At 62.9% G+C, this 15,493-nt stretch overlaps 1 protein-coding gene across 2 annotated transcripts in view; it reads right to left on the bottom strand.

Annotated features, from left to right (window-relative positions):
- MGAT5B (alpha-1,6-mannosylglycoprotein 6-beta-N-acetylglucosaminyltransferase B) overlaps positions 1 to 13,270 on the bottom strand; it is a 59,046-nt gene extending 45,776 nt beyond the window's left edge. For both annotated transcript variants that reach the window (XM_016143189.2, XM_016143190.2), the window contains exons 1-3: positions 12,594 to 13,270; positions 8,812 to 8,924; positions 3,435 to 3,582 (exon numbers count right to left, since the gene is read on the bottom strand). In XM_016143189.2, coding sequence (XP_015998675.2) covers positions 3,435 to 3,582; positions 8,812 to 8,924; positions 12,594 to 12,661 — 329 coding nt within the window. In that variant the 5' untranslated portion in view covers positions 12,662 to 13,270. The remainder of the gene's footprint in view (positions 1 to 3,434; positions 3,583 to 8,811; positions 8,925 to 12,593) is intronic.
- Positions 13,271 to 15,493: the final 2,223 nt, after the last annotated feature.

Below are 15,493 nucleotides of genomic sequence, written 5' to 3'. Positions count from 1 at the left end.
TTGCGTCCTCTGCATCCATCCCCCAAATCCCAGCCCAGACTCTGCACGCAGTAGGATTCAACAAATGCAGACTGACTCGGAGGCAGACAGCCTCAAATTCCGGTCATCTGTGCTGCGGCTGAGAAGCCTTATGGAAAATTCAGGAATCATTACTATCTGACTTTAGGATACATAATAGGATGCCATTTGCAGCAAATGTGCAAATAGTTCCTAATTATGTTTTCCTTGGCTAAAAAAGCAAATTTTCTTTTCCCAAGGACACACTATTCATGGGTGGGAGGCGGCAGCCAAGAAGCTTATGCAAGGGCAGGGGGAGGACGAAGGTGGCATCTTTTTAAGCCACAGATGATTTCAGAGCGAGGGATCCAAGCGCAGGTAACCGAGCGTTTGCAGACTGTGTGTCTGCGGGACTCGCACCTGTCCGGCTCCGGGTTGGTCAACCCCAAGTGGATTAAGGGTGGGACGGGGCTGGAGAGTTTGTGCACAGGGCAGGTGTGAGCACGCAGCCTCGTAAGCCCTGGAAACACCCATCCTCTCTCTCCTTGAAACAGAAGCAACAGCGCTCCTGAAATTTACGGCTCTGCCTGGGGGCTTGATGGGCTCTGTCCCCGTGATGGATGGCTGCTATTTCCCTGGACAGAGCGGGGAGGAGGAGGGAGCTCCTCCGGAGGAGACGGAGGGAAGGGCGGGGGAGGGAGGGACAGGCCAGGGCTGCGAGAAATCCAGACACAGTGGCATCGCCAGCCCAGGAGGGCGGCACATCGGGGGGCAGAAGGAACACGGGGAGGATGGAAGGGGGGTGTGTGGGAGGGGCTGGATCCGAGGGGACACAGACAGCATCGGACAAGGATGACCCGGGTAGACGGAGAAGAAAAGAGTCTCGTGCCTCGGAGGGGACCCTGGGGGCCCCAACACGCATGGCCTGCGTCTCCCCGTCTTTGTCACTGGCCCCTTTACTTCCCTTCTTGCCACCTCCTACTCTTTGCAGAGCAGAACGATCTTCTTAAAAAGAAGCCAGGTCCTGTCGCCCCCTGGTTGAAAGCCCCCCAGCGACCTCCCACAGCTCTTGGAATAGTGTCCAACGCTCCTTACCGACAAAGCCCTGTGCCGCGCCTGTCCTGTGGGCCCCACACTTTGCCACCTTAGCCCTCACACTGGTCCTCTCCTCCAAAACACCAAACCTGTTCCTGCCTCGGGGCCTTCGCGCTCGCTGCTCTCTATCTCAGATCCCCGACTTCGCGGCTCTTCCTGAACCTGGCTCCTTCCCATCACTCAGGGTCAAGCTGCAATATCGTCAGGCCAGCAGGGGCTTCCCAGACCACCTGTTCGAACAGCCCCTCTCATAGACACCTAACCCCGATCCTTCGGAGCGTCGATCTGCAGCTGACGTCATCTCATTTATTGCTTTCGCTCCGTTGCCGCCACTCTCCCCCGCAGTTAAAAAGGACAACGGCCATCACTGTATCTTTAGCACCTGTAGCTGCACTTGGTGCTGAGTAGGTCCAATACGTGTTTCACGAGTATATCTCCTTCATTTATTCGGTCAGATACGCAGCCTCTGGACGATGAGATAGCGTCTAAACAGGAACCCGGCACATGGCCACGCAGCGGCCCACCCAGGAGGCCCGAGCTCCTGTGGGCAAAGTGCCCCCACCAGGGGCCAGCCAAGCCCCGTGCTGGGCCAGGAGCCGAGCTCCGCGTCACATCCGGTAACACATTTCATCCCAGGCTCCAGAATTGTCATCTCAGTGCCCACATCTTCGAAACCAGAAAATCAGAGCGCAAGTCAAACCAAAACATTTTCCCCCCCTGCATTAGTTGATGTGAAAAGTCTTGCTGAGGACCAAAACCTAGCCCCCACGAGTGGCAGGCCCGCTTAACGAGGAGCCAGCAAGAGCATGGCGGTTAGAAAGGGGGGCTCTGTAGGCGGCCGGCCCGAGGCTGGAGCCAGGTCCAGCCCCTTCGCTGCTGTGCAACTTGGAGCAACTTCGAGGAGTTCCTGAACTCCTCCGTGCCTCGGTGTCCTCCTCATTCGGGGAGGTCATCGTGAGGACATGAGCACAGGTTGACCTGAGAGCCGGGCCCAGGCCATCGGGGGGTCCTCGCCCCTCCCCGCCCTCGGAACGTCCGCCCTGCCCACTGTCCGCACGGCATGAGGACGCGGCCTTGAGAGAGCAGGGCGCCGCCGAGGCCGCCTGGACAGTGCACACGACTGACCCCGGTCAAGGCCTCTACACAGACTGTCGGATTCCGGCAGGCGGCTGAGGTCGCCTGGTCTCGAGGCGCCCAAGACCAGCCTGGTGCACAAGTTCCCTTGTGTCTTAAACCTGCCACCTGCCAACCTGGAGGGACCCGCCTCTTTTTTGGGGGGGGGAAATGCCTGGAGCTTCGGCTTCTACATCAAATGCATTGGCTGAGATATAGCTTTTCTGCAAATTGTCTCAAAGTGTGGATTTCAAGCACATTTTTTTAGCAGTGAACGCTTTTAGCAAGTCACGCTGGCTGAGGCACAGCTTTCCCCAAACTGTGTCAGAGTGTGGGTTTCTAACTAACTTTTCGGCAGCTGGAACACACCGAGCAAATCCGCCTCATGAAGAACCCCAGTGTTGAAGACGTCGGGTGCAGCTCGTCTCCCCGGGACGGCAAGGTCCGAGCCCTCTCCCCAACACCTGAGGCCAGGGACCAGGACTCCCAGTCGGCACGCCCTGGCTTCATCCTTAGCGTCTGGAGACCGCTTCCACACCGATCACACACCACCTGGGTCCCTGGGGACGCTGCCGAGGCACGTGGGACCGTAGCGCCCGCTCTTAGGGACCTTTGCACATTCTGGCCTCAGTAGGGGGACATTTAGAATGAATAAACCAGAACGTTCTTTTTTGGGCAAAGGTGGCTCAGGGCCGCCGGTGGAGAGCAGACGATCACTGTGGCCATCACAGTCCACCTGGACACCCACACATGCCCCTCTGCATGGGGACAGAGCTCGACATCGTCATGCTGAGTGACAAAAGCAGATGCTGAGTAGGTCCTGCGGGACACTGTGAAAACCTCACACCGTGTACTTGCAGCGTGCACACGTATAAAACACACGTGTAGACGTGCTTAGAAGGGTCTAGAAGGACTCACACCGACTTCGGGAAAGCACTTGTCTCCGGGGGAAGCGGCTTAGGGGCGCTTCGGCTTTGATCTGCGGTGTTTTATTAAAAATGAACAGAGGGAGACGGGCCCCGACGCGAGGGCGTGGGAGGGAGAAGGGAGCTCGGGCTGCATCGCTGTCTGGATTCTCGACGTCGTCTCCAGATTAGCGACCGAGGGACGACAGACGGACAGCACCCCGCCCTCCCCGCTGAGCCCCCATGTCGAGGCGGCGCCCCCGCCCCCAGCACCGCCCCCCCCCCGCCACTCCGCGCGCCCCTCCCCCCCAGCGCCCCCCTCACCTGTCCAGGGCAGAGGGCCTGTCGCCTGCAGCCCGGTGAAGCTCGCTGCTGTTCTCCAGCCTGGCCAGCGCGTCCATTCGCCTCACCATCAGCTCCAGCAGGTCACTCATCTTGCGCAGGACGCCGCGGGACTCCGGCCCGCCCATCACTGTGGGTGCACAGTGGCCACGGTCAGCCTGGAGGCCACCTGAAGCCACCGGGTCTCCCAGCTGGGGTGGCTCAGACCGCAGTCCCACGCCCCCCGTCCCAGGAAGAGGGGGGGTCAGGAGCGGGACCCCATCCCCCTCCCCTCTGCAGGGCGGGAACCCAGAGCGCCTGGCAGTGCTCGCGGGGCATCCAGGGCAGGGAGGAGCCACAAGTCCCTCAAAGAGCCAGGGTCTCTGGCTCCAAAGAAAAGAACGAGCCTGAATGAGAAGGGAGAAAGGGATACACACACATGCACACACACACGTGCACACACACACACGCACACACACAAACACACGCACGCACGCACACACAAACACACGCACGCACGCACACACACACACACAAACACGCGCACACACACAAACACACGCACGCACACACACGCCGAGCTGCCTGAGACTAGCAAGGTGGCGTTCGGTGCTGGAGAAAACGCCCATCACCCGCACGGGTGGGCACGTCACGTTCCTGTTCCGTGCCTCAGTTTCCCCTCCTGCAAAGCGAGCAGGCAGCCTTACTGAGCCCTGAGGTTCTATACAGGCCAGCACCTCCCCCCACCTGCCTCTAGAGGTCAGGGTGATGGGGAAGGGACGAGCTGGGGGGGTCCCCAAGGGAGGCAGCTCTCCTCTGTCTTGCTAAACTCCCAGGTGGGCCAGAGCAGGAGCACGAGGAGAAAGCTGGATTCTTGACGTCTTCTCCAGATTAGCGACCGAGGGGTGACAGACGGCAGCACCCCGTCCCTCCCCGCTGAGCTGTGGGGGTGCATGCCGAGGCTGCGCCCCCGCCCCCAGCACCCCCCGCCACTCGGCATGGGGTCCTTGCTCAGCCTGGGGGACAAGGAGACGGCTAGGCGCAGGGACAGGAGGCGGGGCGGCCAGATGGGGCAGCAACCAACACGGGGCGGGGGGAGCAGCTCCGAGAGGCGAGGGTGCGGGGGGCGACCGCCGGGTGCTTGCCGCGCTGAGTGCTGCCCTGAGCCCCGGCCCGCCACCCTCCCTCTGTGCCGCGTAGGGGGCCGAGGGGGGACAAGGTGCCCTTCCCAGCTGGCCAGTGCGGGGCACGGAGGAGGCAGGAGGGGAGACGCCCGGGGGAATGAGACCGGAAGCAGATCAGAGGGACACGTGTCCAGGGAGGCGCACGCCCTGGAGGCTCCTGCAAGGTGTTTCGGGGTTCCAGACTGTCCACAGGACAGTCCTCAAACATGTCAACAGAGAGAGTGACCCCAGAGGGCTGCGGTTGTCCCTGAGGAGACAGATCTCCCCTCTCGGGTGGGTCTCGGCCTCCAGCGGGCCAGGCCAAGACCACAAGGCACCTTCCCTGCAGCTGGGCCGGGGTCTCCCATTGTCCGCAGATGGCGCAGGACCCCGGGAGCTCCTGAGACCCCAGGAGACAGCCGCCTCCCCACCCCCCCCACCCCCACCCTGCTTCTGAGTTGCTCCCGGGGCACCCGGGCAAGGCGGGGGCGGGGCAGGGGGGTCCCTGGGAGGGAGGCGGGCTTTGCGCAGCCCGTGCAGCTGCCTTCCCAACATGACGCGCTCCGGGATGCCGCCGCCAGCCTCAGAACTGTCCGCAGAGCCAGCTCCTGGCGCGGCTGGCCCTGAATCGCCTCTCTGCTTTCGGCGAAATTGAACCGTATTTAATGTGGGGCCCGGCGACACGTCTCAGAACTCACCCACGTCCCCTCCGCATTTCCACAAAGCAGGAAGGCTCGGACACGGGAGGTGCGAATGGCTCCCCACATCTGCAGAGCCGGTTGTACTATGACCCACGGAGGCCCCGTCCCCTCCCCACACGGGCTCTCTGTCCCTTCCTCGAGCTGGGGGCTGTGACTTGGTGTCTGAGCAGCTGGGGCTGTGAGCGCATTTGTCCCTCTGCACCCGGCCACCTCAGAAACCAGCTGAGGCCGTGGGAACTCGGGCCCTGGGCAGTGGAAGAGACGAGGACAGGCCCTGGCCCACCCGTCCATCTCCAGCCTCGGAGAGGATGCGCCCCAGAACCCTTTAGCCCCGACATCCAGGGCCAGAGACAGCCATGGAGCACGGGAATATTTCCCCAGCATTCCCCAGGTTCTAGTCCTGGCCAGGGGGAGCCGGGAGGTCTGGCAGGGCCGGGCTACAGGGGAAACTTAGTGCAGACACATGCGGCTGACCCAAGGAACTCTGGCCAGCAGACCTGCCCCGAGGGACAGCCTCCGACCTCTGCTCCTTCAAGACAAGACAGACAGCTGGGAGCAGCCACACGTGTCTGGAGAAACTGCAGCTACGTGGAAGGAGGCCTCAGACACTTCGCATCCCCTTTTCCTCCCTAAAACAAGAGCGGGGGGGCGGGGGAGGCAGAGGGCGGGGTGGGGGGGCTGCGGCGGGGAGGGAGGGCGCTCCCCAGGGAGGGCGCGCAGCAGAAACCCTCGCCCCGAGCCCGAGCCAGCCCCAGCCGCAGCGAGGGCGAGAATTAGGTTAGACCTCCTCCGAGCTATGCCTCTCCCGGCAGCCTCCTTCTCTCCTGAACCTGGAGATGAGTGTGCAGAATATGGAATGAGACGCCTGCCACATTCTCATCCCCAAACTAGAGAACTTTATCATAAGATGTAAACTGGGCCAGGGGGGCAGCCGGAGCCTCCCCGGGGAGGCCGCAGTGCACGGAGGCTGCGCCAGGGTCTTCGCTCCTTTCAGGAAAAACCTTCTCGCCGCCGAGGGACCCCGCTTCCCTCAGGCCTGACAGGCGGGAGAGGGTGTCGCCTCATCTGGGCTCACATGATTTTGTTGAGCAATGCAAAGATTTTTTTTTTTTCTAAATATGGGTTTCTTTCTCCTGACTCTGCCCTCAGGCCACGCAGATCCCAGGAATAAACACTATCCAACCACCCTAAACCACCACGTGACCTCCAGTGTCCCTGCGCAGGCCCCTCCCAACCCAGCCCTTCCCTCAGGCGGCGCAGTGCGCAGGCAGAAAGGCCGGCACCTCCTGGTTTGCGGCTGGGCCGCCCCAGGCAAGTGGGGGGTGTTGTGCCGATTGAGGGAGCATCTCTTGCAGGATGAGGATTTTAAACCCACAGAGTAAACTCGGATCTCTCTGAGCAAACCAGCTTAATCCAAGAGCATGAAAGAAAACGGGGGGGCCAAGGAGAATTGGGATATGAAGCAAATCAGGGTCAGGCCTCTGGGGTTCCCTCCTCAGAGGACCCCCTCCTCGTCCATTTTCTCCTCTTCTCACTCGCGACTTCCATATCCTAGGCACTTATTCCAATAGGCGAGGTGGCAACTCCACCCCTGGGTACATCCGACAGGGATGCCCGCGTGTGTCACCCGGATATGTGCGAGAATGTTCGCACTGTCCACCACAGCCCCAGAGCGGAAACACCGACCGTCCACCAACAGCGGAGCAGATGAACGCGAAGCCTCTGCAAGCCCTGGGCTGGAGTGGAGCACCGCCCCGCCCACCGGCAACGCTGCTCAGTGCAGCGGTCGGCAGGGCTCCCGCCAGCACGTCGGACCCCGGGCCCCTGGGCCCAGGACGCGGCCCCGACCGCTCGGGGGAAAAGCAGAGCCGCGCAGCCGGCCAAGCAGCCCTCCTCCCCCAGCCTCTGATGGCCATCTCCTGGATCTCTGACCTTTCTGGGCGTCTAGCTTCCTCAAGCCCCTCACGGGAGCCTACCCAGACAGACCCATCCCCAATCCGGGGGTGGCGCCCAGGTAGCTCGACCATCCCTCCCTATACCCCATCCTCGCAAGCTCCACCTCCACCTCCGCGACCTCCAGTAACCTCCCCAAGCTTCCCTCCGGTCATCCAGCCTCCATCCTCAGCCGTCTCCCCGTAGCAACCCCGCAGCTCCCGGGTCCTTTTCCCTAAACATCCTCTTCTCTTCGGCAGCGCCCCCACCTCACGCTCAACGCGGCCAGTAAATGTTGGGGGCACATGGACTACCGGCCCAATGCCGCCCGAGACCCTTCCTCTCTGCTCTCTGGACTCCCCCTCGTGACAGTCCTGGGGAAGTATCATCCCGTTTATCGGAGGCAGAACGAAGGCTCAGAGAGACCGCGGGATCTCCGCGAGGAGAGGCGGGATAAATTAACTTACACTCGGGCCTGAATGACTAATAAATGTGAAATTCCTGCCAGGAGCCTTACAAGTTTAAAGAAGCGTTTGTGGAACCAAAGGAACGGCTCCAATGATGAGACACAGACGGGTGACGTAAGTGCCCCTTAGAGCACCGCGCCCCACCCCCCAGGTGACGACTATTCCGCTAGGCGGGTCTATGCGTCACCCGGAACAGGGGAGCCAGGCAGCTGAGCCTTGGGGGCTCGAGAGGCTGGACATCAGAGAGACTTCCTGGGGGCCGGGAAGCCTAAGAGCCAGCCCGAAACCTTGCCTCTGTTGCCCGAACACCCTACGATCCTCTTCCCCACTGTTGACCGGAATCCGAGCTTCCATGATTCCCTGAGCAGGACCCGCCTCAGGAGGAGGCTGCCCAGGTCATCGCCTGGTGCCAGGTGAGCTCACTCGATCCTACCCCTGAAGACAACCCTTGCTTTCCGTCTCTGTGGGTGAGTTAAGGGCCGTGGCCGATGGCACACAGCTGGTAGGTGATGAGCCAGGGTATGAGCCAGATCCATCTGGTCCCAAAGCCCATGGTCCGAACCTCCATTCACTGCCTCGAAATCTCAAGTGGGCCAGGAGCAATGAAGATCTTGACTGCATCCGAGAGCTCAGAGGTAAGTAAGGCACGTGAGCCCACAGCCAGGCCTGCCCTCTGCCCCTACGGTGGCTGCAGCCTGGACCACAGGCACAGAGCATGGGTGTCTCGAAGGAAGAGGTGTCACACTCAGAACCCACTCTTCCCCCACCCCGCTGAAGAAGCAACACAGGCAGCCTTTCCTGATGCCTGGGAGACGCTGGCTCGAAGGCCCTACTCTGGCCTGAGAGTCAAAACCAAGGACCCCTGGTGACCGCAACCAGGATCACAGCCAAAGCAGCATGCAAGGTCACGCAGCCCAGGCCACGGCCCCGCTCAACTCGCGAGGTCACGCAGCCCAGGCCACAGCCCCACTCAACTCACATGTACACCGATGAGGTGGCCAGGATGCCTGGGACAGGGCCACCGAAAGCCACCTGCGGTGTGCTAGGCTCAAAGGCCTCCCTCTCCTCATCCCCAAACACCTGCACCCACCCTGACGCCCCTCCCCCATCGAGATACCTTCGGTGCGGATGGTGAAGGGGGAGTCTCCCGAGCGCCGGGCTGAGAACTGGCCTCCCAGAGACGTCATCAGGAAGCAGAGGGAAAAGAAGCCGATGCCCAGGACAAAAAGCCTGCGGAGAGCAACAGGGCGGGTCAGTGGCGCGCACCCCGATGCAGTTGGGGCTCTGGTACGCACCCCGATGCGGTCGGGGCTCCGGCATGCACCCCAATGCAGTCGGGGCTCGTGCAGACGAATGAGTGAGGACGGGATGGGTGGGTGGGAGAATGGAAGGTCAGGAGGCCGAGTTCCGGGGCCGGGAGGTCTCCCATCATCACGGGACAAGGAGAGCTCCGGGACGAGGAAGCGGACGGACCTAAGCCACATGCGAGGCCGCGGGGCTCAGCAACACGCGCAGGGGGGCGGGGACTGGGCAGCTTCCGGCCTCCGCCAGAGCCTGGCTCCTTAACAGAGGTCCTCCAGGTGTGCAGCAGCAGATCGCCTTGGAAATGCCAGAGATGCAAATTCGTGAGTCGCAGCTCGGGCTCCCCGAATCAGACACGCCGGGGGTGGGGCGGGCGCGGTATTCACAGGCTCCCCAGGCAAACCCGGCACACGCGAAAGTCTGAGAACCGTTGGCATAGATGGAAACAGCAGGCCCTGATGCCAGCCGAAGGCAAGCAATTGGTCCAGACGAAACCCACCTAGATCCCATCAATCACCAGGCCCCACTCAGCTCTTGCGTACATAGGCCTCGCCGCAGCCTTCAGTCATGAGCTTGCCGGAACCCCTCCGTATCACGTTCCGGGGGGGCAGCATGTGTCCCTACCGGATGCTACGACTGGAAGGGCAGGGCCACGGGGCCACCTTCTGTGCCCAGACTCCCCCTAACCCGCATCTTCACCAGACAGGCACATGGGAGGTCGTCGGCCCGCACCGTGGCCTGGTCGGAGTGAGCTGACACTTGCGCGTGGGGTGTCTGTCACATGGCTGGGCACTCTCCAGGTGGGCAGGAGAGCTAGCCATAACGCGACTTGTTTATTGCTCCAACACATAGTTATTGACGATTTGGCAGGTGCCAGGCACGAGGGGCGCCCCAGAGACAACAGGAAACCCACCCTCGAGTCCAACCTTAGGGTTCTGCTGCTTCCACATTAGATCCTGGGCCCCTAACAGGAGAACTGAGCTCCCCAGAGCAGCCTCGTTGGGCCGGAGGTGGCAGCTGCTCTGGGACCTTGAATCCATCAGAGGACTTGATGAGCTAGCAGAGCTGAAAGGGGACCCTTCCCACTCCAAGGTTAGGGTGAAACACTCCATCTTGAGTTTACGAGGAGCCTCACGAGTCATGCCGGAGACCTCCAGCCCTCTGACCTCCACCCCCGACACGAACCCCGCATTCGTTTGTATCTCTACGCAAGACTTGCTTTATGCATTTTAATCTTCGTTATTTGGAACTGGGCAAAGCAGTATTTAATTAAAATTTGGTCCATTAAAGAAAACACATAATTGTGGAAGAAAATAAAAGCACAACAAAATTCCCAGCCCGTCCTTAAAGGACGCCATCGGAGATTAAATCAGAGAGGGGACAGAATCCGACAGCAGAGAGGGTGCTGGGAGCTTCCGCCAAGAGATGACAGGAAGGAGAGGCCGGGTGACACAGGAGACACTGCTCCCTCACCTCCCAGGGCCCCCTCGCCAAACTCCACCGAGCTCAGGGGTGGGACTCCTGCAGGCCCTGGGATCCCCAAGAGGAAATCGGCTGGTCTCGGGACAATGCCAGAGGGGCAGTGTATAAGGAGGAGGTCACGCGCCGAGGAAGGACCTGGGGAAATCTGCTGCTTGTCCTCCCAGCCTGAGGACAAGGACAGGCCCCTCACATTTCTCACCCCTCACTTCCTGCTCCCTCTTCCCCCGCTATGGAGTTGTACTTGGAGCTGGGGACCTGGGTTGCCAGGATCCGAAGACCTGCTATGCGAAGGCATCTAAGACTTTCGCTAGGAACCTGACGCCCCCAGCACACCTCGTCTGCATCTCTCTCTGCCAGACCTCAATCCCGGAGCCCTTCTAGCCCTTGCCTGAGGATTACGAGTAGGGGCGATACAGTCAGAGGCCTGTCCCCTCCCACCCCCATCCGAAGGAGACATGAGGACTCCACTGGAAGCAGTGGGTCTCTGGGAAGCCTAGGGAGAAACGGAGGTGAAGTTACACGACTTGGGGGGCAGGAAGGGGACCTATGCAATCCCATGCCTTCAGATAAAAGCATGAAAAGAACCCGGCCGGACCCCAGAGGGAAGACGCGCTCTGGAGCAGGCACTGTCCGTGGTGCTGGAGCCCACCCGCAACCGTCCAGCTAATGAAGCTCGCGTCAGCGGCTGGGCTTCCTGCGGCCTGGACCACGGGTCGGACATGGGGAGGGTGGGCCGGCGTGAAGACCCTCTCACCGGAACTGGTTGGCTGGAGATTAGAGGATTTCCTGGTGGAGCAAGGCCCCTTCCAGAGACACCCGTTTTCCACGGGAACCTTACGTTGGAGGCTCCAGACACCCTTCCAATCTCTAACCCAAGGCCCTACTTTGGGAGACCACCCCCCAGCCCTACGGCCCACCAGGGTCCTCCAGACTGCTGTGGTCTGGCATAACCCTTGCTGTCCCCAGAGGCTGTATCCTCCGCCCCACACAACAAACCTGACGGGATGGACGTGTGGCAGGCAGGAGCCACGTAAGCCACTGCCTCCCTGGGGGGAGGAGACCTGGGAGGGCTCCCAGCCAGAGGCCTGGAGGGAGGGGGCTCACATTCCACCCCTCCCACGGCCCAAGCCTCAGGAGCCTCCGCATGCCCAGGTCCTGCCCTAGCCGGCTCCTTCACGCCCTCGGACCCTCACCTGTGGCCACGTCCGGAGTGTGGCACCTGCCCTGGTCCCCACTGCTCGCTCCCTCAGCGCCCTCTGTCCCCCACTCCCTGGGCGAGCTGGCCCTCGCTTAGCGCCCCCTCCCCAACTCAAGCTGCAGGCGGGGCTGCCCCGGCCCGCCTGGCTCTGAGGGCCTGTGGGGTGGGACGAGCAGAGCCTGGCCTGGCCGCCCGAGGCTGGGGTTGGTGGGGTGGGGGTAGGCGGGAGACCGGTCTTGGCTTCTATCCTGCCTCCAGGCTCTCGCTGCCCTTCTGCAGAGCCGCCCCTGCCCCCGCTTCCCCCACCTGCGATCAGGCGTCGGGTCCCCCCGCAGAGGGGTCCTTGCCCCAATCTCGGTGGCCCTCCCGTTAGAGAATGGCCCGCACCCCGACGCGAGAAGGGGAGTACGAGACGAAGGCGGGGGATGGGGTGGCACGGCGGAGGGGTGGGCGAGCCGAGCCAGGGTCGACGGGCCGGCGGGACGGGGTGCTGCCCCACACCGCGCGCTAACTTTGCCGCCCGCGGGGAGGGGGGAACGGCGTGGGGGGGGCGGGGGATGTCCGCGAGGTCCAAAGGGACCCTGAGGGGGAGGGAGGGGGCGCCCTGGTTTGGTGACTTCCCGAGCCCGGGACCACAACCTGGGTGCTTCCTGCCCCCATTCCCACCTTCGCACCCCAAGTCCCCTCCAACCTAAACCAACTCGGGACGCGTCCCAGAATTACACAACCGTCCCCAAGCGCCGCCGAATCCCAGCTCCCTCGCCTTCCCCAGCCTCGCCGGCCCTCCCCGGGGGCGCGAGCACAACACGCCCTGTCTGCCGCGGGTCATGCACCCTCGCGGGGACCGACCCCGCGCCCCCCGCCCCGCGCCCCCTCGGGGAAAACGGTCTCCCGCGCCAGCCGGGAGAGAACTTTACCGAAAGGGTCTCAGGGTGACCAGACATCTTCTGACCATTATCTTCCCATCCGGGCTGACTGTGATCATTGTTCAAACTTGCCTGGGCGCGGAGCCGCGGGCGAGGCCGGACGCGCCGTCCCGGGCGCTGCTCGCGCCGCGTGCGGGCCGCGAACCCGCTGCGCGCGGAGGCCGGGCGCGGGCGAGGCGGGGGCGGCGGGGGCTCGGCGCTTCGGCCGCCGGGGTCGGCGCGGGCTAGGCGGGCGGGGAGGAGGGCGGCGCGGGCGCCCGGCCGGGCCGTCTCTGCGTCTCCGCCCTCCCCGCTTCACATGTTGGGGGCCGGGGGGCGGCGCGCCCCCGGACCGCCGGCCGTGCGTCTGCCTGCTCCGACTCGCTGGCTGGGCGGGACGGCGCCGCGGCGCGCGGACGGGCTCCCCGCCGCGGGCGCCCTCATGCCCGGGCCCGCGCCCTCGGTGCGGGCTACGGGCGGCCTGGGGCCCGCGCCCCGGCGCCCCGCGCCTCCGCGCCGCGCCGCGCCCCGGCCCGGCGCCGCGCAGCGCCCATGGCTCTCGGCGAGGGCGCCCCGCGCCCGCCCTGCTGCGCGCTCGCTCGGCTGCAGGCGCTCGGTGTGCGGCGTTCGGCCCGCGCGGCGCTACGCGGGGAGGCGCCGCATTGTTTCCTCGGAGGCGGCGGCGGAGCGGCTGCTGGGGCGGCCCGGGAGCGGCCACCGCGCTCCGTCGGCGCGCCGGCGCCACCTGGCGGCCGCGGCCGGCAGCGCGCCCTCTCGGCGCTGGGGGGGCGGGGGCGTCGCGGAGCACGCGAGCGCGGGGGTCCCGGCGCCTCCCGCCAGCCGTGCAACTTCCCTGCGGTCCGCTTTCGGAAGCGCCCTGGGCGCCACCAGCTCCGAGGGCCGAGGGCTGCTTGGGCTCCGGCAGAGCACCGAGGCCAGCGCGGGGAAGGGACCCGCTTCCGGCGGGTGCCAGGGCCCTCCCTCGGGCCGCTGCCCCCGTCGCCCCGTGGGCTTCTGCACTGGCCCCTTCACTCTGATGTTGCTTTGCAACCCTCACGCATCCTCCGGCCCTCTCTGGTCGGGGACAGCTGTGACTCCCCCTCGCTTGCTGATCTGAGTTCAAGCTCAGCCAGCTCAGCCTGTGGCACCCGGGTTCTTCCGCTGAGCCCAGAAACCAGGGCGCGCTCTGCGGGCCTGAATTCTCGCCTCAAATCCTCCAATAACCAGTGAGTGAGTGGCGCAAGTCACGCGGTCGCCCTGGCCTCGGTTTCTCCACAATGAAATGAGAGTGACCAGAAGTTCGCCAAGCCTCCTTCCGACCCTTTAAGACATTTACATCCGGTCCTTCCCCGGCCCCCTCCACTTCTCAGAGGTGGGTTTGTTTTGCCGCTGCAGAGATGGACCAGCCGCACCTGTGAGCGCCCAGCGATGGCAGCTTCCAGAGCCAGGCCTGGCTTTGAGCAAGGCCTCAGGCAGCAACCGCTCTCGCCAAACCAGACCTTGGACAAGTGTGGACATGGGAGCCTGGTGCTGGGAAGAGCCCAGGGACTTGGGCCATGTGTGAAATGACACGGGCGACCCTGAGGGTCTTTCCATCCCAGGCAGTGATTCTGCGGCCTGGCTCAGGACAGGAGAAAACCTTTATTCTCATCCGCCTGTCCCGTCCTGTCCAACCAGCGCCTTGGCCACCCTCCTAGCCCACCTCCCCGCCCCCTTCAGAGCCTTTCGCACCAGCAGCGACTCCTGCCCCCGCTGCTCCTGCTCCTCCTCCATCGAAATTCACCTGTTCTGTATCCATCATCTCATCACCTTGCTCTCCGCTAACGCGGAAACTGATGATGAATGGGTGTTGGCGGATTAATGGGTTACTCTAGCTGGGTAACAAATTTGCACTGAACAAGGACATGCTGATGGTGCCTTTGTGCAGAAGAGTGATGGATGGTGGCCGGAAATTGGGGCATCACGGCAGGCTGCCCAAGGAGATGTCGGAGGGCAGGGGTCTCTGCCGCGTCTCTCAATCATACCTCGCGCCTGGATGCCTACATCTGTCACACACTTCGGCAATCATTTAATCCCTGGCTATCAAGGCGAGCCACGTCTATGCTAAGGGATGGAATGGCCCTTCCAATGTGTGTCTCTCATGTAACCTGAGGAGGCTGCGTGTATACCTGGTTGGCATTTTAGGCCAACGGGAAGGGGAGAAGGCGGGGGAGCCCAAAGGCATGGCCATGTCTGGTGTGACTCATCTGGGGAGGTGGCCTTCCCTCAGCCGGAGGCGAGAATTCAGAAGGCGGGAGGGGGTACGCCTCACTCCCTCTGCAACTTGCAGTCTTGGGGACAGGCTTTGAAGTGGGCAGAGGAAGAGTGCCCGCTGCCATCTGACGGAGGCTCAGGCCAGGCCGGGGCAGGAGGAGGACAGTCCACCCAGCGGCCTCTGCTTTTCAGAGTCTGTTTCTCTTTAGTCAGCCTGCTGTCTGCTGTAAGGTTCAGTGTAAATGGCCTTGCTTGCTCTCCATTGTGCTATAGATATTAGGGGGGAAATGGTAAATCTCCACATCAAGCAGCCTTGGCCACAACCTCTCGTGCCTCAGTTTCTTCTGCTGTGAATCAGGCTATTGGTAGTCAGCCTCACAGGGCCGTTGTGGAATGCAGCCTGCTAATGCACGTAAATTGTCCACTGCCCACCAGCTATGAGCCCTCACGGCCTGGCGATGATGCGGTGTCTTGTTTTTGTCTACCTGGAGCAGGTGCTGTTGGTGCCTGCCCTATTCCCTGGGCCTTCACTTCTCCATGCCGAAAGGCAGAAGGCAGAGAATACATGTGACTGTGCCTGAGGCTCATTCTTCTGGCTCTGGGGGCACGCTCGAACACGCAGGGGCAGGGCAGGAGTGGCAGGAAGCTAATGCACTTGG

Source organism: Rousettus aegyptiacus, unplaced genomic scaffold (genome assembly GCF_014176215.1).
Source record: "Rousettus aegyptiacus isolate mRouAeg1 unplaced genomic scaffold, mRouAeg1.p scaffold_m13_p_6, whole genome shotgun sequence".
In the NCBI taxonomy this organism is placed as follows: domain Eukaryota; kingdom Metazoa; phylum Chordata; class Mammalia; order Chiroptera; family Pteropodidae; genus Rousettus; species Rousettus aegyptiacus.
Note: the sequence above shows the minus strand (reverse complement) of the source record. Positions and strands in the feature narration are given on the sequence as shown.